Genomic DNA, 20922 nt, shown 5'->3' with positions numbered 1-20922 from the left:
AGCACCAGGGAGACAGAATCCCTTCTTCTGTGATGGCAGCAGCAGCCTTCCCGGAAAGCGTGGGCCTATATCATCTTTGTGTTCCAGAGATAAACGCACAAAGGGAGCCCAATTCCAGGTTCAAAACCTCCTAACCAGCTCCAAAACCTCAGCTGAGACCAGGTTCTAAGCACATTACAGCTGAGCAGAGGAATCAGGTTTGGAAACGGGTTCCGTTCCCCATCTGGGAGCTTTGGCAGCGCTGTCTACCTTCACTCTGCCTTCTCGGGATTCCTAAGCCTGGCCTGCTCTGCTCCTCCCGCAGAGTCGGGTCTGAGGTGTTTCCAGGCTATTGGAGCTGATAAACCAAGGGTTTCTACCGGCTCTAAAGCCACCCTTCAGAGCTTGATAAGATGAGGCCTCAGAGGTGTTGATGCTTATTTTTCAAGTCACTGGAACACACGCAGCTTAATCGTTAACTGTTTTTTTTTTTACCCTGAAGTGTTTACTAGGAACGCAGAGATTCGAGACTGAAGAACGCACTTAGGCGTAGCTTCGAGGTAAGGGTCGATCTGTGCCCTGGGAGGAATCTCAAACATTACCAAATCTGGACCTGTTTCATCTTCAGCCTTGATTGGTTTGGGGCTAAACATCTGCAACCCAAACAAAAATCGGGACAGAATTCAGTTTGACAACTGCACTTGACTCAAGATAATATGACAACTTGCCCCTTGCCCCCCCCCCACCAAAGAACTGTAAGTTTCGTAGCCTGCATTTATATTTAGATTACAGACAAGGAGGGAAGAAGAGCAGAAATGTGTATCCAAGTTACAAACAACAGCAATAGGAGAGCCTCTTGGCGGAAATTCAATAGGATTCCTGTTCCCGGGAGGGGACCCTTGAATAGTCCGACAAGGTGATGTGACTGGCATGCCTTTGGATGTTTCAGGAGTCATAACATAGGCCAGAAAGTAGGAAGGGGAGAGGAGACGGCCCCAAGTTCATGTGGCCAAAAGAGAAATCTGAGCAAAAAATAATAATAAAAATTTAAAATGGATATTTAGCCAGTAAGGCAACTAATTTCTCTCTATGCAAAGGAGCCTGGTTAGATACCCCAGAAGTCTTGGTTTCGGTGCCCCTACTGATAGCAGATCAAATCTCAAATACATCTTTTCAGGCAACTCAGGTATGCAGCATGGATTCATATGAGGACATTGTCCCTCAAGACAAAAATGCAAGAAAAGTAGAAAAGTCAACCAGAGGAAACAATGCAAAGAAGATCTAAGCAGAAGTCGTACTCCAGGTTCTAATTCCCAAGCAGGATTTGCATAAGATGAAGATCCAGGCTTTCTCAAGAGCAGCTTCTTCAGAATTCTTTCCCACTCCCCTGAAAGAGCTCTCCCTAGGCTGTTTACACTAAGAATGGCCCAAAAGGATGGAAACTTGAAGGCAGGGGTGAGAAGCTCTCCTTTCCAATTTAACACCACTGCTACGAAAGGTGAGCTGTTCACTTCAGTGTCCCCCTGTTGCAATTCGAGCAGACTATTCAGTCGCTGTGAACAGACCTGAATACCGTGCTGGGCTGTACTTCATTCATTCATTCATCCATTCATAAATGGGTGCCTACTGTGCTTTGTGCACTGTGCTGGGCACAGTGGGGAGAACCAGGCACGGAGCTGCCCTCTGGAAACTTATTGCAAGAGGGAAACCAGGCCTTTTCAATCACAAAGAAATGCACAGTTGTGTCTATGATTAAGTACTTTGCATGTAAGGGACCTGCGTGTTTTGACAGCCTCTAATAGGGGATTTTGAGCTAGTCAGGGAGGTCAGAGGAGGCTTCTCCGAGGATGTGACAATTGAACGGCCTTGTGAAAGCTGGCGAGTTAGCCCACTAAAGCCATGAAGGGCACGTAAGAAACGTTTACTAAAGCCAGCCCTTCTCCACCATTAGTTTCCCCATAAATTGGCCTTGCCACAATGTGCTGCTCCTAGAAACTCAAATTCCTTTTTCCCTTGGTCATGTTACCTCCCTATAAAATTATCATGCTTTGCTAAGATGCTGTCAAAGCTCAAGTTCTAACCACTCCCTTTGAGTTACTCATCATACTTTTTTTTAAGATTTTATTTATTTTTAGACAGAGGAGAAGGGAGGGAGGAAGAAAGGGAGAGAAACATCAATGTATGGTTGCCTCCCACTCGCCCCCTACTGGGGACCTGGCCTACAACCCAAGGCATGTGCCCTGACTGGGAATCAAACCAGTGACCCTTTGGTTCATAGGCCAGTGCTCAGTCCACTGAGCCACACCAGCCAGGGCTACTCATCATACTTATGATGAGTAACTTATCTGATGCATACATTAATAAACTTCATTTTTTTCCTCATTAATTTGTCTTTTATCAGTCTAACTTTCAAGGCTCCAACCAATGAACCTAAGATGGGTAGAAGAAAAAGACGTTTTTCCTCCCCTATGTGGTGGAAAAGACTCCTGGAGAGGTGGTCGTGGCCAGATGATGCAGGATTTGGGACTTAATTTAAAGTGCCACTGAAAGGATTGAAGGGTGGGGGTGGGGAAGGACATACCATTTGCCTTCTGTCCTAATAGTGGTCTGCTGGCCTGGCTAAGCCCCAACAAGGCCGGGAGCCTGGTCAGGGAATGATCGGGCAGTATCCAGGCCGCCCCGGGCCTCCCTCCCACGGGCAGTGGCCCAAGGACTTCGGGATTCTAATTCTGTGGCCCCGTAAAAATAGTGAACTTGAAGCCAGGCCTGAAATAATTTATTTACTTTGAGTGTCTGATTTCTTTTTTCTTAACTTGATCTTTCTAAATCCAGCCCTGGAGATAACACAAACGGAACGTATATGGTGCCACAAACACTGGACAGAAAATTTACTCTCTGCTTGATGAAGTTCATACCGTAATATGTAATACAGGACCACCAATTCCAGTGTTATTTTCAAACGCTCGCATCGTTCTGACAGTCCAGAGTACATGGTCTGGGGTACAGAAGTGGGGTACAGCCTGATTCTGTTGGCCGCTCTCCTGCTACTGAGGACAGTCCTGCTTTCAGATGGCCTTGGATGAGCACTTGAGGCTTGAAGGGTACAGTTAACTGTACCACAGAGGCAGGCAGTGTGGGATTCAGCCCTGAACAATACTGGTTTGGGATCCCGGTTCTACCACCTGCTCGTGGTAGAACAGGCTGCTGGACCTCTCTAAGTCTCAGGCTCCTCGTCTGAAAATGAGATGACAGTACCGCCCTTGGAGCGTTGCTGGGTCAAAGGACATCACGTATGTAACGTGCATGGAGGGTGCCCGGCAGGAGGGGTAACCCGGAAAGGCAGCCACAGCTCCCTGTGGGCCAGCGATCCCCCAGGCTGCCTCGTGAGCGGTGGTGCGTTACATCCAAAAGGAACAGGAGCCATGAAAGGAAAACTTTCCCAGATCAACCACTGCCCGAAACCACTTCATGCTCGTTTTAAAAGCATGAGAGCAGCTGCTGCTGATTTCAGACAGGCTCACCGACTTCAGCCGCCTTCTCTCTCTCTGGGGGGGCCAGTGGCAAAGGCAGCACCAGCTGCCCCGGGATCTCAAGTACAGAAAGGCAGCAGCAGGTCCTGTGAGAGGGTGCAGCTGCGCGTGCCCGCCTTGCCCCGGCCCATCCCCTGAGAGGCACCGACACAGTTTCCTGCCCTCTATTTGTCTTTTAGGCAGATCCGGAAAGTGACAATGGGAGACGATCAGCTCCCGGTAAATGTTCTGGATACAGTGGGAAGCGTGGGGGACCCAGTTTCTGGACATACAGCCTTGGCACTGTGGCACTTAGTGTGCCTTGGGACTTTTTCTTTTTTAAAACAAGGTTTGATTCTCTAGTTTTGGTAGATAAGCTGAAGAGGGGACAACATCCACTAGGAAGCCACGCAGTCACGTTGCAGAGCTCCACTGCGTGGTGGAGACTTCTTAGCTGTCAAAGCTTTAACGTCTGTGGAACGGTCTCCATCCTCTCCATTCACATGACTTCTAATATAAGTTTCTCAGAAAGGTCTCGTGGAACATAAAGTTGACATCAGAAAGCATCATATTCTGGCTTCTGGGAGCGTTCTCCAGGCACCCAGCTCCCAGCAGCCACCCTTGACTCACTCAGCAGACGCTTTCGGCCTGCTGGTATACCTCAGACCAGTGTCTTCAAGCTTGAGGTGGGAACCCAGTCCTTCTCTAGGGTGAGGTGGGCTTGGGCTAGCCTCACGTGTTCCAGTCACGGGTTCAGTGTAAAAGCATCACGAAGTTTCTTGCAGTTATTCAGAAAGATTTCTTGTAGTTATTCAGAAAGGCTGCTTGCCAAAATCCTAACAACAACCCTTCTCTTGTGCAAGAGTGCCTTTGTGGGCCTTCTAAAGGCCAGGGAGCAAGTCTGAGGATCTACAAATCAGAGGCCAGGTGGCATGGTTTCCTGCCTTTCTTTGGTACAAAGAGCTTTGTAGCTGGGACACAGATATGAAGTAGAGAAGTGAGAATTAAGCTATCCATGTCCAATGCCCTTTCTCAGCCCCCTTCCCCCCCGCCCATGTAAGCAGAGGTCTTTGGGGAAATCACCCCATCATCTGAACCAAAACCTGAGCCCATTTCATATTAAGTAATTCTGCAGAGTCTTAGGATTATCTGCCTCAGTGTGACGGAGAGAAGACGAGGTCTATGGGCAAACACTGAGATAAGTAGACAGTTGTCAGCTTCCTTGTGGGTGGGCAGGGGGCTGCTCACAGCCTTCTTCCCCACTGCCTCGCCTCTCCGGAACAGCAGCAATGCCACCTCTGAGTCTCTCTGGGCCCAGTGCCACCCACCCTGCCCTTTCAAACCTCAGCTTGGGTCCAGGTCAAACGTCTAGCCCTTGGTAAGTCAGATGTACAAAAGGCCTGAGGTTGTGTGATGAAGGGAATTTACTACCCAGTTCTTAGTACCTTAAGTCAAAAAATAAAAACGCATGCTGTGTGTGTGGATTGAATGAGTCTCTTCTCACAACATCCCCTCTCCCTCCATTCATTTCCTCCTGCTCAGAGCTGTCAGCTGAATTACACGCCCCAGATGCTGCAGTCCCAGAAAACAGAAGGGGACGTAAAAGGTGTTTACAACTGGTTTTGTTCCTACTCCCAAGGAATGGAATTCCCTTAAAGCCCTGCGCCATCACAAAAGCGCACAATTACTGTGATTACTACCTGCCAAGTCAGAGCAGTTTCAGGGCAAACCTGATTTTGATGGGTAGCTGTCCATTACTGTCTTATTTCACCATTTTTCACTTTCCCGATTTTATGTTCTCCAGCCTCCTGAACTGATTCATGCAAAGTAAATGACATTTCATAATAGACTTTGCTACAATCCTACCCGCCGGGGGGCAAACCTATTCATTCAAGGTCCATTGAGGTAAAGCTGCCATCTGCCAGGGAAAGCCCGTGCTGTCTGGGCCACTGAAGGAAGAAGCAGTTCAAGTTCATCTCGGGGAAATGTGCAGGCTGAAAGCTTGTATCTTCTTAGGTTTCCTTCCTGAACATGTTGCTCAGGAAAACATCTTATTCAGAGCTGCCTGGAAACTTGAGCCTTTTTTTTTTCCCTGATAGTAATTTCACTAGTTCGGGGGAAGTGGTTTTCCCTTGTCCTCAGTACCAGATGTCAGGAGAAGGAAGAAATCCCGGGACAAAGCATGGGGCAGAAGAAGCAGGAGGCAATGGGAGCGGATGGCTACGGGGCGACTCCGGATCCGAAATGGTTTCGATTACTATACAAATGGAGTGGAGTTGACAGGGAAAAAATGCCACCACTTCATTTTTAAAGCACTCCTCTCTTGTGCTACATTCTCGATCTTTACACTTAGAAAATCTCAACAATGAGTAGGATTTTTCTGCACCATGGGAACAACATTTGCTATTAGTTTTGGTAGTGGCAGTGCTGGGAGGTGATTTTGAAACACTGTCCCTGTCTTGCAGTGAAAAGCTATCATTCTTTTTTTTTTCCTTTTCTTAGAAGCCATACTTGTTTTTTTTTTCTTCAACAGTAAATTCTTAACTGCTAGAAATTGGGGGAATGAAAGCAATAGCTTAACCAAGAGACAGCCATTCTATATCCAAAGCTGGAGAGAGGATACCATATTTTTCCTGGTGTATTTATAATGTGCCTGAAGTCTTGGAGAACATGAAAAGTGAGGGCAACTACTGGAAATAGCTGGTGAAGGCAGAATGCTAAGGTCTTAGGTCAATAGCATTATTTTTTATTAAGGTCTGGCTCTCCGCCAGAACAGAAAGTGACTTCCGCCTCCAATCTGAATTGCAATCTTCATTTTATCCCTGCCAGTTTGCAAATAGCTTGGCTTGTGTGCCAAGAGTTTTGAACTCCAGGTGTATCTCTGCTACTCAACTTACCTGGAGCAAGTCACTTACCTGCTGAGTGTAAAAAGGCAGTGCCAGGCACATAATAGGTACTCAGCTAATTTTCCTTTATGACAGCATCATTGAGATGCAACTCACAAACCATAAGGATCACTAAGTGTACGAGTCAGTGGTTTCGGTATATTCACAGACGTGCGCAACCATCACCCCTGCTCAGTTTTTGATGAGTGAATGAATCCGAAGTTTAAAGGCGACATGGCTTTCAGTGCCACGCTGTACTCTGAATGCCTTTAGTGAGATACTTCATGTGATGCCCCCATAAGGCTGTGAAATCAGTACTATTCTCATCTCCTTCTTACAGAAAAGTCAACTGAGATGCAGACCCAGGTCATTCAGCCACATAACCAGCATACTTAACCAGTCTGAAAATTCTGTGACTCCATTAAAATGATTCTTTTAAAGATTGTATTTATTTATTTTTAGAGAGAGGGGAAGGAAGGGAGAAAGACAGGGAGGGAGAGAAACATGTATCATGCATGCTATATTGATTGGTTGCCTCTCACTAGCCCCAAACTAGGGAGCTGGCTGGCAATCCAGACATGTGCCCTGACTGGGAATTGAACCAGCGACCTTTTGGCTTGCAGGCCAGCACTCAATCCACTGAGCCATACCAGCCAGGGCTATTAAAAGAATTCTTAATAAATTAAGCTCCTTATTTATTACATCATTCATGCTCTGAATAAAAAATCAACAACCTTCCTCTTCATGTCCATGTCAAACTTGCTGTCCTAGACTCCAAAATGTGTCTTTTCCAGGAAGTAGCAGTGAGCTCACTAGACTGTACACCCCTTCATGCAGGGCTGCATGTGACTGACAGGTCTCGACACCTGTCACTTAGCAGGATCTCAATAGCTGACTGGCTGGTGGGCAAAGAGCACTGCCTGCCACGCATCACACGTGGGCCGCCTAGACATCCCATTGAGGTGAGCGAGAAGGAAGAGCCAGGTGCCTGTGGTGAGTTATTAACCAGATCCAAATCCTATTAGCCATCGCCAGCTGGTGCCAGAGGGCCTTGGACCTGAAACTGGCATTAATGCTGCAGTTTTAGTCCCTGGAGCAGTAGGAATACATGAGTCCAGATAAACAAAGAAGAAAAACGTCACCCTCTGTACAACAAAAGGAGTAGCATGAATCTGCCCAGCCTATCCACTTCAGTGGGAAATCCGACAGGAGCACGTGCTTTCAGACACCACGGGCTCCCAGGTTTGGGGCTTGTGTGAACCGGTGTGCATTTGAACGGGCAGGAGGGAGGGGGAGACACAGGGACATGGTATTTCAACACCATGCCTAGCCCCAGCGGAGAAGAAGGAGTGGCCTGCCCAAGGTGGTCCTATTTCATTAGCTCAGCTCTCCTTCCAGCTCAGTCTCTTAACAGCCATCACTTTTCCATTGCCATGGCCAAATGTTGCCTACAAAAAAGGCAGAAGTCCTGGTGCCGTTATACAGCACAAAATGGGGATAGGGTCATGGAAGGGGAGAATTACAGTTAATGTATTTTCATGCTAAAAAAATGATCCCCCCCCTCTGACTTGCTTTGCTCCCCAAGAACAAAAAGGCTATTCTCCTGCCTGACAGCAGGCCATATGTGATGTGCTTTCATAGCTCAGGGTCCACAGGAAATCCCAGGGTTAAAAGGAAACTCAGCTGGAAGCCCGGAGTGGCTGAAGGGAGGGCTGGCTCCTGTGCTTCTAAGGCACGTCACCAACCCAAACACAGCAGCCGCAAGTTAAAAGCAGGCCTCCCCTCCAGGCTGTCCCCCAGGAACTCACAGCTAGCAAGCTTGTGAAAAGTAAGACTGCCAGTGCCCCCCTGGTCTGCAGCATTAAGTAACAAAACGGGTTTCGATCCTGCTGTATTCAGGATGACCCACTTAAACAGCGTCCTCCATTTACATGGTTTGCAGAGAAGTTTCCAGGAGGAGTTTCGGAGGTTTCCTGGCAGCCCTGTGCTCCCAGGCAAAAGTCCCAGGGAAGGCAGGAGTCGCTGCCTCGCACAGTGGCTTGGCAGGAGAAGAAAAAGTCCAGCGGCCAGAATACTCCAGTCATTATTTCTGCTCTCAGAATTGTTCCTTGTTGATTTCCTTTTTCTTTCCCAACAATTTCACCAATCTAGATGCCCACCTATGTGGTAGGGAAAAGTGAAATGGTCAAAAGTGAAGGTGAACATTAGCAAAAATCGTTGCCAGAGCAGCCGCAGGATGCGGCCAGGCCACCCAGCTCACCTCGTCGAGTCAGACAGCATCAGGGGTGCACATCCGGAAGGGTTGAGAGCAAGGCCCAAACTGATACTTGCACATCACGTTCATGGCAGCACGATTCACAATCGCCAAAAGGTGGAAAAACCCCAAATGTTCACTGATGGATGAATGGACAAGCGAAATGCAGTATACACACAGGGATGTCATTCAACCTTGAAAATAAATTAAATTCTGATGCATGCCATAACATGGATGAACTTTGAAAACATTTTGCTACATAAAAAAAAGGTAAAGGATGGAAAAGGACAAAAATTGTATAATCCTGTTTGGGATGAGGAAAAAGTTCTGGAAATAGTGGTGATGGTGAGTGTACTTCATAAGACTGAACGTTGCACTTAAAAATTTTTGAAATGCTAATTTTTATGTTGTGTGTCTTTTACCAGCTTCTGAGATCCTTTCTTAGCCATCTTTGAGTACCTCCAGCATCTCACATGCTCCGGCTCAGAGGAGCGACTTCACAGAAGCCTACAGAACTGACCACTTGTGCAGTCAAATGGCTGGAAAGTCCACATTTAGATCAGTTCATAATGCACTTCCCACCAGGCACGGTGGATGCCCCAGAATCCAAACCACATTGCAGTTATCATTCCAAGAACTCCCTAAAAAAATCGCATCTGCAGAAGGAAACATTCATCCAGCCATACTTCTCCAGCAGCTTCATGTGCATTAACCCTAGGAAAGTTCCATATAGATTTATTTCTCTTGTTCCCAGGACTGAACATTGGCATCACAGCCTGAGTCATGAACAGAAACATTAAAACGGCCCCAGATACACGACTATTTGGCGCAAAGTTAGAGGCAGCTGTGCATGAGTCTTCAAAGGCACTGCTACTTTACAGAAGAAATGTAGATTTGGAAGGCGTCTTTGAGGTGATTTTAAAAAAAAAACAACCCTCAACTAAAGCATAACGTTTAAATATATTCAACAAATATTTACTGAGCACCTAATTAATCTGTGCTGCTCGGTGCCCACCCTTCAGGAATGTGGCATGAGTAGATCTTCTTGGATGCTAAATCTGTGAAGATCGACTCAACCTGTACATCTTGTCCTTCCCTAAAATCATCTACAACCAGAGGACTTATTAGCCTAATAATAAGACTGTAGCTTTTAAAAAGTACCATGCTGACACTTTATACGTTTTCTCCACTGTTTGCTCCAGTAGACCCCAAAGCTGTTTTTGCAGAAGACCAAGAATGCAAAGGAACGGGAGGACAGAGAGGACCCTTGGGGTTTCGGGCTGCCCAGTGCGGGTTGAGTAGGGCCTCCGGTTGCCTTGTTCTTGGGAATGGCCAGTAGTCTGTTTTATGTGTTCACTGGAAACTAAACTAGGAAACATTCTATCTTCTCCTTTATCCAATCAACCTTCAAACTACTCTTTCCTGAGGACCTACTCTGTGCCAGACATGTTGGTATCTGAGATGCAAAGACGCAGATCACACGCACAGACCTCAGCCTCGATGAGAAGGTAAAAATCAAAACACACACACACACCATACAATGTGGCAAATGTGATGATAACCAGGTTCTTAATTCTGGCACTACAGATGCTTTAACACAGATATTCTTTCTTCTTGGGGGCCGTCCTGTGCATTGTAGGGTATGTAGCAGCATCTCTGGCCTCCAACCAACTAGATTTCAGTTGCACCCACTTGTCAAAAAAAATAATCACAGATGTCTCCCAACATTGCCAAATGCCCCCAGGGGGACAGAATAACCACCAGTTGAGAATTACTGGTACAGACACACACAAGATATCATGACAGGCACAGAAGAGAGATCCTGAAGCCAGAGAGGCACAGTGAGCGAGTGCTTCTCAGAGGGCATGCCGTCTGCACTGAGTCTTAAAGGATGAGCATGAGTGAGCCAGAGCGGGGTTGCAGGCAGAGGACCCCAGCGGGTGATAAAACAGAGTGCAGGGACGTGCCTGACATGGACTTCAAGCTACCAACAGATGAGCGATGTCGGTGACGAAGTGCAAGACGGCAGCAGAGGGAGGTGGGGCCAGATGTCAGGCAGGAGCCGGGCTACCAGCGCCACGTGTGGGAATGTAGACTCCATTCTGGCAGCAATCACTCTTCACGTGATTCAACCAGCTTTGCCAGTGTTTAACCTTCGTGAATTCTCATTCAATGTTCCTTGTAGCTATTTTTATCCAAGACAGTACTTCTGCTCTTCCCGGCAGCGCTAATCAGTGCTGAATGTTCAATGTACTGCTAACATCTATTGTCTATTTTTTTTTTGTCCTGACTTCTTTCCCTCAGATGCCAGGTTCCCTACTCAGTGATAGGTAGGGGACCCATTTTCCTCATCAGTCTAACTGGGAAGAATCCCACAGTCTCTCAATCTCAACTATTCTCCTCCAAAAATACTACAGCTCACATCACCTTCAGTAAATGGTTGTCATCTCACAAGCGAAGGAAAAAGAAAAAGAAAATCAGTCCTGGAAACTTTTGCTTGCTTGTCTGGGAGGCCAGCTCAGAGCAGATGTTAATCAAGACGATTAAAACACGCACACCACTGGATGTCCCGAAAGTCCCAGCTGTGGAGGTCAGGTACTGTCTTGATCTGTCTGCTGTGCCTGCCCCTCCATAGCTCTTAATCTCTTTTGCCAGTATCTCCTTTCGCGCTGGGGTCTAGGGGAGCCCACACCCCTTCAGCCCCTGCAGGCATGGGACCCAAGCCCAGCCAATCAGATCACTGCTCCCCACCACCTGGCCACCTCGTGGCCACGAGGGGCAGGACAACCAATCAGAGCCAATGAGACTCCACTCTGAGACTTTGGTTGGAGATGGGAGGGGCTGAGAAAACGGGAGAAAGGCCCAGAGCTGCTGTCGGTCATCTCAGCACTACGAGAAAAAACGCCGACCAAAACTGGAGTCAGCACAAAGGAAAATGCAATCAAATGGGGAGAGGGGGACGTGGATGATGTCATTGGAACCCCTGCCTGAAGCCTCTGCTTGTGTACGTTTCAGGGATTTGAGCCATTAAATCCCCGGTCTGAAGCCAGTTTGAATTACGTAGTCCTCGCCGTTAGCGGCATTTCACTTCCCTTAGGACCACACAGAACTAAATGTACACAGCAATGTAAACCCAAACTGCAAAAAAATGAACTTTTTCATTTTTAGTACATTACTTTTACTAATCACAGTATTTATCACAAATGTCTTCAGTTGCTTTTTATAAAACGCACTTCACATTATGCCGTTTTAACCCACTAATTACAGTATGAAGAAACAACTAATCACATGGTGCAATTTTTTCATTTATAACTCTTTGAGCAAAGAAACAACAAATCAGGCCTTGCTCCTAACGCCTCACTCACACTCACACACGGGCAGTGTCAGGCACAACTGTGTCATGTGTTACACAGTGGCTTGGCTCCATCTTCAAAAGTCAGAGGAAACTCCACACCAAACATGTCAATAGAAATTCTAAACAAAATATAATGCTCTGGGTAATCTAACTGTTCTGTATCTTGGCTGTGGCAATAAATCCTGAACTGAATGCATTTATCCGAACTCATAAAGGGTTAGTTTTACTATGTGTACATAAAAATCGAGTAAGCCTTAAACATGGATTAAAAAAATCATACACACACACAAACACATACCAACAACGCAAAACCACAGGAGATTCGAAAAGCAACAGAAACCATCACACACATTTACAAATCAGCACACACAAGTGTGAAAGGGTTCTCGAAATGAAGTCACCTCTTTTGAGTTAAGAAAAAATTTTTAAGCAGTCTCTATTGACCACGGACAACACCTGATCTTTGTGAACTTGAAGAAGCCCAAGTGTACAGCTCCACACTTCCTTTCTCTACACTTCACTATCGCTTGAGTGCTACAGACGAAATTGCCTGATACCTCTTCCCACTCTTTGACTTGGGTGAAGAGAGCTCACAAAACACAAAAACTGCCCCCAAGTCCCCTGCGGGGCACGTAGTGGCGGGTCAGAAGTGGGCTTGAAAGGGAGCTCACTTAATAGTATCCAACCTAAGAAAGATACTCTTCAGCTTTACCCCCCTGCCTACCTACCTTGCCGACATGCTCAAGGTCAGGGACAAATAATCTGACCAGATTTTAAAGCAGGACATGTGTACCATTCATGCATTCCACAGCTTATTAACTCTATGCCTCATTTACCAGCAATGCATCTAAAATCATTACCAAATCCTTTAGAAATAATTATAGCATTCAATGATCAGGTAAAAATCCCAGAGAACATACAAGGGCTATCTATACAAATGGAAGGTCCTCAAGTATTTCAGTAACTATTAGGGAGAGAGAAACAATTTACACCAAAATTGGAACGTGAAACAAAAAAAAAGCATGTTTATAGCTTTAGAGCTATTCTGCCAGCTTTCTTCAAGAAAAGGTGGCCGCCAGAACACACCACTAGCTACGGAGAACTTCCAGAGCCTGAAATGTCCGGGGTGTACCTTTTCTTTCCCAGCAACCCCAGAGCCTCTCATCCATAAAGGTAATTTTCCTAAAGAACGATGGAAAACATGCCTACACCACGCACTGGAGGCACTCGAGGCGACCGCTCCCTGGGCGGCACTCGGCAGAACTCCGGGGAGACCTACCGTGAACAGCGAGAACAGCATCCAGGTGGCAATCATGACCTCACGCTCCCTCAGTGACAACCTGATCTCGAGAACCAGCCGCTCCTAATGCTGCGCCCAGGTTTCCCTTTCCTCGGCCGGACACCCGATGTCGAGGACGCAGCCCTCTGCCAGGTCACAGCGTTTCAGGTGAAGTGGGACCGAGCGGGCATCCCGTGGGTGCAGGGACCCGGAGGACGCTGCCGCCCAGGAAGCACACGGCCTGCAACGTGAACCGGCCCGACTTCTCCGATTCAAAGGTACACTTTGGAACCGCGCTAGAGCCTTCAAGGGCAAATGAAACAGGAGTCGAGTGTATTTATTTTTACACAGCGACTAATTATCAGATTACATTTTATCAGATCAGTTATGATCCAACAAACGCGAGCTGCTAGTTACATTCAAATAAGGTAATGGGATAACAAGCCCTAAGGAAGCAGTGGGCAGTTCACTTTTTTTTTTCTTAAAGTTAGGATGACTTATTTTATAACACAAACACCTGAAAGTGACCTTCAAGACTTTTTTTCCTCCTGCAAAGCCGCTGGCTCCCCACAACAAGGAGAGTCACTGGACACTGTGTTTACAGTAAAGACAAGTAACTCTATTGGCTCAGACAAAGGCACCTTTACAAAGGGAGGAAGAAAACCTGTTTAGCAGAGAGGCAGGTGCAAAAAGGGACAAGCCTTTCGCGAAAAGTGACACCAGGTGAAGTCAAGGCTCTGATGCTCCTGTTAACGGAACAAGAGCTCTAGCCTCCTACGATACAAAAGTCAAAATCCTACTTTTTTACTGAGAACCGTGTTTAGGAGGATTTTTTTGAAAATAATGTCCCGTTTGTAAGAGATCTGGGGAAAGGCCATGGGAAGTTATGTTCATGGTAGCAGTTAGGATGGCTGGCTCCCTCTTTTTCTTCTTTTAAAACTTTTATTTGTTGATTTGAAAGAGAGAGAGAGAGAGAGAGAGAGAAACATCAATTTGTTGTTCCACTTATTTATGCATTCTTGTATGTGCCCTGAACCAGGGATCGAACCCGTAACCTTGGTATATGGGGACAACGGTCTAACCAACGGAACTACCCAGCCATGGCTGGCTCTGTCCTTCTAAGGCTGAGGGGCTGCGTGGTGATGTCACCACTGGCCATTGAATCAACCACCATTGATGTCCGAGGCCGGCTGTATTCTTCAAGAGAGGTCTTCTCTCCGTTGGGTTTTTACATGCTTTATGTTATCTATAGAGGTCATTTTCCTTCTTCTTTTAGAAATTCTATCAGGCACATCTAGCCTTGACGTCAGCCCCAATTTCAATGAGTGAAACTGAAGGAGGCATTTCTTTGAAATGCACACATGTGCTCTTTTACAAGTAATCTCACTTCCCTTCCCTCTTTTCTCATTAGCCTAACCAATGCCCTCTCTCCACGGCTCACTTCGCTCTAGCCACAACTGTCCCCTCCACGCCAAATCTGTTCCTGCCTCGTGTCCTCTGCACTTGCTGTTCCCTTGCCCCTGAATGTTTTCTGTATCAGCTGTTGAATAAACTTTTCTGTGATGATGAAAATATTCTGTATCTGTGCTGTCCAATATCGCAGCCACTAACCATATGCTGGCTGCTATTTGAAATGTGCTTAGTGTGACTGAGGGACTGATTTTAAAATGTTACTTCACCATTCAGGCCTCAGCTCAAATGCTGTCTCCTCCAAGAGCCCACTCCTGATGGCCTCACCTAAGCAGGCTCCTCAGCCCACACCCCCCTCTGCCCTTCTCTGCACTGACCACCTGGAATAGCTGTGCCTGTGTTTGCGTCACATCATTTCCCTCCTCTAGAATGTAAGGTCCCTGAGGACAGACACCTCATCTCTCTTATTCCCTGCTGTCTCCAAGCACCCAGAACTGTGACTGGCAAAGGCAAATAGCCAGTGAATGAATGAATGAATCAGTTCGCCTGGCCAAGGTGCTTCCTTGATGGGATGAGAAAAAAAAAAGAGGGAAATCCATGCATCTTAGCAAAAGAATTGTGAAATGCTTTTATCAGAACTCTGACCCATGGAACCACAGCTTGTCTGTGGTATCCAGCTTTGCGTTTACATGGTAAGGAGGTGAGGAAACCTCCAAACAAGACTCCCAAAGTTGGAGACTTGGAAGGCGTGCCCTTGCAATCCTCCAAGAGGAAACATGAAGCTCCTCTCACGAACAGGAAGAACCACCTCTGGACAAATGGCTACGACCCCAAGGAGCCACAAGAATAGCAGCAGCCCCAGTGGGGACGAGCTGTGTCAGGTACCGGGTATAGGGCAGTGATCAAGACGTACAGGATCCCCTACCCTTTGGGCGCTCAATCCCTCCCAGAAGAGACAGATGCTTCAGTAGTACTAAGATGATGCATTAGCTCTGAGACTCTGTGAAGGGGGCTTATGCTGATGCTATGAGAGCACTATAGGAGACACCTCACTTTGCTATGGGTGGTCAGGGAAGGCTTCCTGGAGGAAGGTCTAATTATACTTTGTCTCGAAGGGGGATACAGTTAGGACAGTCGTAGTTGTGGCAGTTGTGGGTTAGGAGTAACATGGAGCTGGGGAATAGCTATTCCAGGCTGGAGGAACAGCAAGAACAAAAACAGACATGAAGTGGTGAGCGGTTTACGGAGAACTACATGTACCTTGGTTTTACTGGAGTATAAAGGGTGAGGTCTGGAGTAGCAAGAATTAAGGCTAAACGAATGAGTGCAGAGTGAAATCACAGATCTTACAGGCCTTGAATGTCAAGGATTTGGGCTTTTCTTCTTAAGGCAATGCGGGAGAGGCTTTAAGAAGAAGGATGACCTGGCTGGCGTAGCTCAGTGGATTGAACGCAGGCTGCAAACCAAAGTGTTGCAGGTTCAATTCCCAGTCAGGGCGCATGCCAGGGTTGCAAGCCATGACCCCCAGCAACCGCACCTTGATGTTTCTCTCTCTCTCTCTCTTTCTCCCTCCCTTCCCTCTGTAAAAATAAGTAAATAAAATCTTTTTTTAAAAAAAAGAAGAAGGGTGAAATGGCTACCTGCTTTTAATGATCTTCAGGATCCTAGAGATGTGCAGGTGGTGAAGAAATTGGAAAAGGTCCCAACATTTGAGACAAATACACTATGTAGGACAGGGATGGAAAATACTGCCAGCGTGTCCAGGAGCCTGCTGGTGTGCGCTGGGCCAAGAAGCGATATGGCTGCCAAAGAGAGGTCGATATTGCCCGCTCTCCCAATATGTTATTTACTTCACAAAGTTTGATTAATTTTTCTTTTTTCTTTCTTTTTTTAAAATAGTTTCTTTTTAAAGAGGAGGAAGAGAGAAAGAGAGGGAGAGAAACATCAGTGTGTGGTTGCCTCTCATATGCCCCCCACTAGGGACCCAACCTACAACCTAGGCATGTGCCCTGACTGGGAATCGAACCTGCCACCCTTTGTTTCACAGGCCAGCACTCAATCCACTGAGCTACACCAGCCAGGGCAATTTGTCTTAAGTGTTTACATTATTAAGCTCCTGTAAATTTTGTGCAATGGTGACCTAAGAAGCACATGATGATTATGTTTCCTTGTCTCATTTTATGTTTTTCTCTGGAATGAATAATTAATCACCCCTTTTCCCCAATTCTTAGTTTTCTACATGCATATTTCTAACTCTTCCCACAATTTCACAAGGTCTGTAATCCCTCACAGTAGCATTTTCTAAATAGTTGAGTTGATCAGAAAAATCCATCATGTCCCACACTTTGTGCCTGCCTGCTGCAGTCTTGCTTGGCTGGTGGCTGGACTACACTTGGCATGCTCCTAAGTGGGGATCCCTGGCCTTCTGTTTTTATTTACTCCCTCGTCTTGCTGGAGCATATACTTTAGTACCTTTTCTTTTCCTTTCCCCATATTCCCTTTAATTTTTTAAATTATTTGATATTTCTTTTTTTTAAAGATTTATTTTTAGAGAGGGAAGTGGGGGGAGAGAGAGAGAGAGAGAGAAAGAGAGAGAGAGAGAGGGAGAGAGAGAGAGAAACATCAATGTGCAGTTGCTGGGGGACCATGGTCTGCAACCTAGGCACGTGCCCAGACTGGGAATCGAGCCTGCGATGCCTGGTTCACGCCTGTGCTCAATCCACTGACCTACGCCAGCCAGGGCTTATTCCCTTTCATTTTAATTACTATTTTTATTAAAGCATCTGAGAGTCCTGTGGATTTTATAAAACACCACAATCCCTTAATTCCACACCCTTACCCTACTTCCCTTCTATTCTTCCTCCAAAAAAGTAAGCATTTGAGAGGATTTTGGTAATAATTTTATATTGCTTCCTTGTGATTTTTTTTTTAGTTCTTGACACTATTTACATTGACTTGCAATGTGGAAAATGAGGATGACAGGATTTTTCTTTTTTTTAAAAATTTTTTATTTATTTATTTTTAGAGAGGGAAGGGAGGGAGATAGAGAGAGAGAGAGAGAGAAACGTCAATGTGTGGTTGCTGGGGATTATGGCCTGCAACCCAAGCATGTACCCTGGCTGGGAATTGAACCTGGGACACTTTGGTTCCCAGCCCACGCTCAATCCACTGAGCTACGCCAGCCAGAGCTAGGATTTTTCTTCACTCTGCCCTCACCACACATGTCTACCCCTCCCAAGCCCCTATCCTCTCAATGTAATTATACTAAAACTTCTAAAGGTCAGTATTACCACGATTACATAACTCTCCTTTCAGGTGAGCCACGTGGTACACTATACTGGCTGTTCCTTTTGTAAACACCCTACTGTTTTCCCTGAAGTTGATAACAGATCTTCTCTCCCTTTGCCTAGCAGTCAAAACCCAGCTGGATTCCCGACCTCTGCATGTCATCTATTTTTCTCCCACTGGAAGCTTGCTGATCTTCTCTTTGCCACTAGTGGTTTTTTAAATAAAACTTTGAAAGCTAGAAAGCAAACACATAAATAATTATTTGAAAAAAAATTTTTTTGGCCCTGGCTGGTATAGCTCAGTGGATTGAGTGCAGGCCCTGTGAACCAAGGGATCGCAGTTCGATTCCCAGTCAGGGCGCATGCCTGGGCTGCAGGCCAGTTCCCAGAAGGAAATGCACGAGAGGCAGCCACACATTGATATTTCTCTCCCTCTCCCCTTCCCCCTAAAGATAAATAAATAAAAATCTTTAAAAAAGAAAAAAAATTTTTGCAGACCTGAAAAAAGTAGACCCTAAGCCATCTGTGGGGAAGGCCGAGAGCCAACAGATTCATATACGAGATCGCGAAGGCCCAGGAATGCTTTGATATTCTTAAAACAGACCAATCCTCTTTACCTTTAGCCATATATCCTTTTCAGCTTAGAGCCAAAAACATTCTGCTCCTCTTGTCTCCTCTCCTGTTATCCGTGTGCTTGTGAATTTATACCGTTTTTAAAAACGGCCTTGAATGAAATAAGCCAGCCACAAAATGACAAAGGCTGTAAGACTCCACTTACATGAAGTCCCTGGAGTACTCAAACTCGAGATGGGGACAGTTTCCAGGGGCTGCAGGGAGGGAGGAGTGGGGAGCTCGTGTTTAATGGGGACAGCGTTTCAGTCTGGGAAGAAGAAAAGGTTTTGGGGGAGATGGTGGTCACAGCTGCACTGCAGTGTGAATGCACTTAACAACACTCAACTGAACACTTGAAAATGGTTACAATGATGAATTTTATGTTACAGACACTTCACCACAAAAACCCCACACAAACTTCCTTTTGCAGCACCTCCATGGGGTTTCATTTGGTAGGGGGGAAAAACAGATGAACGTGTTCCAGCCGTCATCTTCATGCTGAAGTCTTTTGCAGATAAGATTCTTTGTACTCTATTCTTTAGGCCAGGCATTTAACTATATTCTTTAGGGTACATAGGTATTATTGTAAAGGGTTACAAAATCACGCGGCGATTCTGTAACTGTTCTTAATAGGTGATTATGAGGCTGATTTTTACTACACCAGTTTCCTCGTCATACATACGCTGCTTTAGAGCCTGAGCTCCTATATTAAGATGCTACTTTCTGCGTTACCTTGGGCTGTATTAGCAAAAGCATAAAACTAAGTAAGAACCAGAAGCAATACTCTGGACCAGCACAGAGGTCCATCTCTTGACTCCACATACTAGGAAGGTAATGGTTAGTGGAGCGGGGCTTCAACTATCAGACAAAATCCAGATGGAGGAACTGGGCTGTACTTAGTCTAGTGAGAAAGCCTGGGTGGGTCGGGGGGTACAGTGTGAACATGCAAACATTCCCTCAAATCTCTAGTATCTGAAGGGCTGTCACGGGACGAGGACATGCCCAGATTTTGTAAAACCTGTAATGAGGATGACATTCAAGAAGAAAAGTCCATGTGAGAAATTCCAGTTTAGTAAAGGGAGAATGTTCCACCACTTGGGCACTGCCCAAATACAGACTGGGCTGCCACGGAAAACTGGTGGCGCCCTAGTGGTTGGCAGAAAGGCCAGTTGGGAAGAGGTGCTGGGGTCTAGACGGGCTGATCTTCAGAAGCTCCTTTTTTTTTTTTTTAATCTTCAATTGAGGACATTTTCTTGTTGCTTTAAAATTTTTATTTGTTTTATCCTCACCCAAGAACATTTTTTCTTTCTTTTCCTTGCTTCCTTCCTTCCTTTTCTCTTTACTTCTTTTTCTTTCTTTCCTTTTTTCTTTCTTTTTTCTTCTTTCTTTCTTCTTTCTTTCTTTCTTTCTTCTTTCTTTCTCCTTCTTCCCTTCCTTCCTTTTCTTTTTTCTTTTTCTTTCTTTTCTTTTTTTCTTCTTTCTCTTTCTTTCTTTCTGTCTCTCTCTCCTTCCCTCCATCCCTCCCTCCCTCCCTCCCTTTCTTTTTGAGAGAGAGAGAGAGAGAGAGAGCAACACACATACACACACCCCCTTTAAAAGCTCTTTTCAGTGCTGGGATTGTCTGTGAAAGAAAGGTTCATGTCCACAGAACATAAGCAGGAGCAGTAAACAAAACGCTGGGCCCTGCCAAGCCGGAGAGTAAATGTAGTAAGCTCTATTTTAAGAACATGATCCACTAGGAGAAACGGGCCCCTAAAAAAGGGAACACATGATTACAGGCAAGCCATGATTCTGGTCGCAACCCCTTGCCTTCCGCAGGTTCTCTTTTTAACAACGTGAATTCCAAAACGCAAGCAATCTGAACCCTCAATGAAATGCTCTGGCGCTGGTTGTGAATTTTTTTTTTCTCTCTAATAAAACTACCTTTGGATTCATCACTTTTCATCAAGAGGAAAACCTTCAACATCAACTCATGTAATAGATTTTCCAAACCACACATTTTTCTAGAAGGCAGCTTTGGAAAATTGAGCAAGTAAGACTATCGGAAAAACCACCTTCTCTTATTTATTAAAATGTGCATACAAAGCAATACCTTCCTGTTGAAGCAGTTTAAATACGTGTCTTTTATTCAATTTCTGGAAAGACGTAAAATATCATCTTGAACTTTTGTTCTTTGGTTCCCTAAGAAGCTCAAAACACTTTTCAGATTCAGCTTGTCCACTTCTTTCTGAATTACCAGTGGACACGCTTGACAGATGGAGTGAGTGGACAAATCACTGCAGGTGACAGCACTTGAAGCACGGACTTCCCGTGTCCAATCACAGCCCCTGTGTCCTGGGCAGACATGCCACA

The 20922-nt window shown here is 45.8% G+C and overlaps 1 protein-coding gene and 2 long non-coding RNA genes across 12 annotated transcripts in view; 2 read left to right on the top strand and 1 right to left on the bottom strand.

Annotated features, from left to right (window-relative positions):
* PALM2AKAP2 (PALM2 and AKAP2 fusion) overlaps window positions 1–20922 on the bottom strand; it is a 411865-nt gene that overhangs the window by 56297 nt on the left and 334646 nt on the right. Inside the window, exon 1 of one of the 10 annotated variants that reach the window (XM_036022037.1) lies at window positions 13262–13440. The exons of the other annotated variants lie outside the window; for them this stretch is intronic. Within the exon in view, the coding sequence (XP_035877930.1) occupies window positions 13262–13297 (36 nt within the window). The 5' untranslated portion in view covers window positions 13298–13440. Of the gene's footprint in view, window positions 1–13261; window positions 13441–20922 lie in introns of those variants that run through there. 10 annotated transcript variants of the gene reach the window in all.
* On the top strand, window positions 624–15866 carry LOC118499768. The gene is made up of 3 exons (XR_004902300.1): window positions 624–1889; window positions 8566–8570; window positions 15856–15866. It is a non-coding gene; the product is annotated as an uncharacterized LOC118499768 (long non-coding RNA).
* LOC118499764 lies at window positions 13418–15321 on the top strand. Its single transcript, XR_004902297.1, has 2 exons — window positions 13418–13539; window positions 14301–15321. It is a non-coding gene; the product is annotated as an uncharacterized LOC118499764 (long non-coding RNA).

This window comes from Phyllostomus discolor, chromosome 3, assembly GCF_004126475.2.
Source record: "Phyllostomus discolor isolate MPI-MPIP mPhyDis1 chromosome 3, mPhyDis1.pri.v3, whole genome shotgun sequence".
NCBI classification, from domain to species: Eukaryota; Metazoa; Chordata; class Mammalia; order Chiroptera; family Phyllostomidae; genus Phyllostomus; species Phyllostomus discolor.
This window is presented reverse-complemented; position numbering and strand designations above follow the sequence as displayed.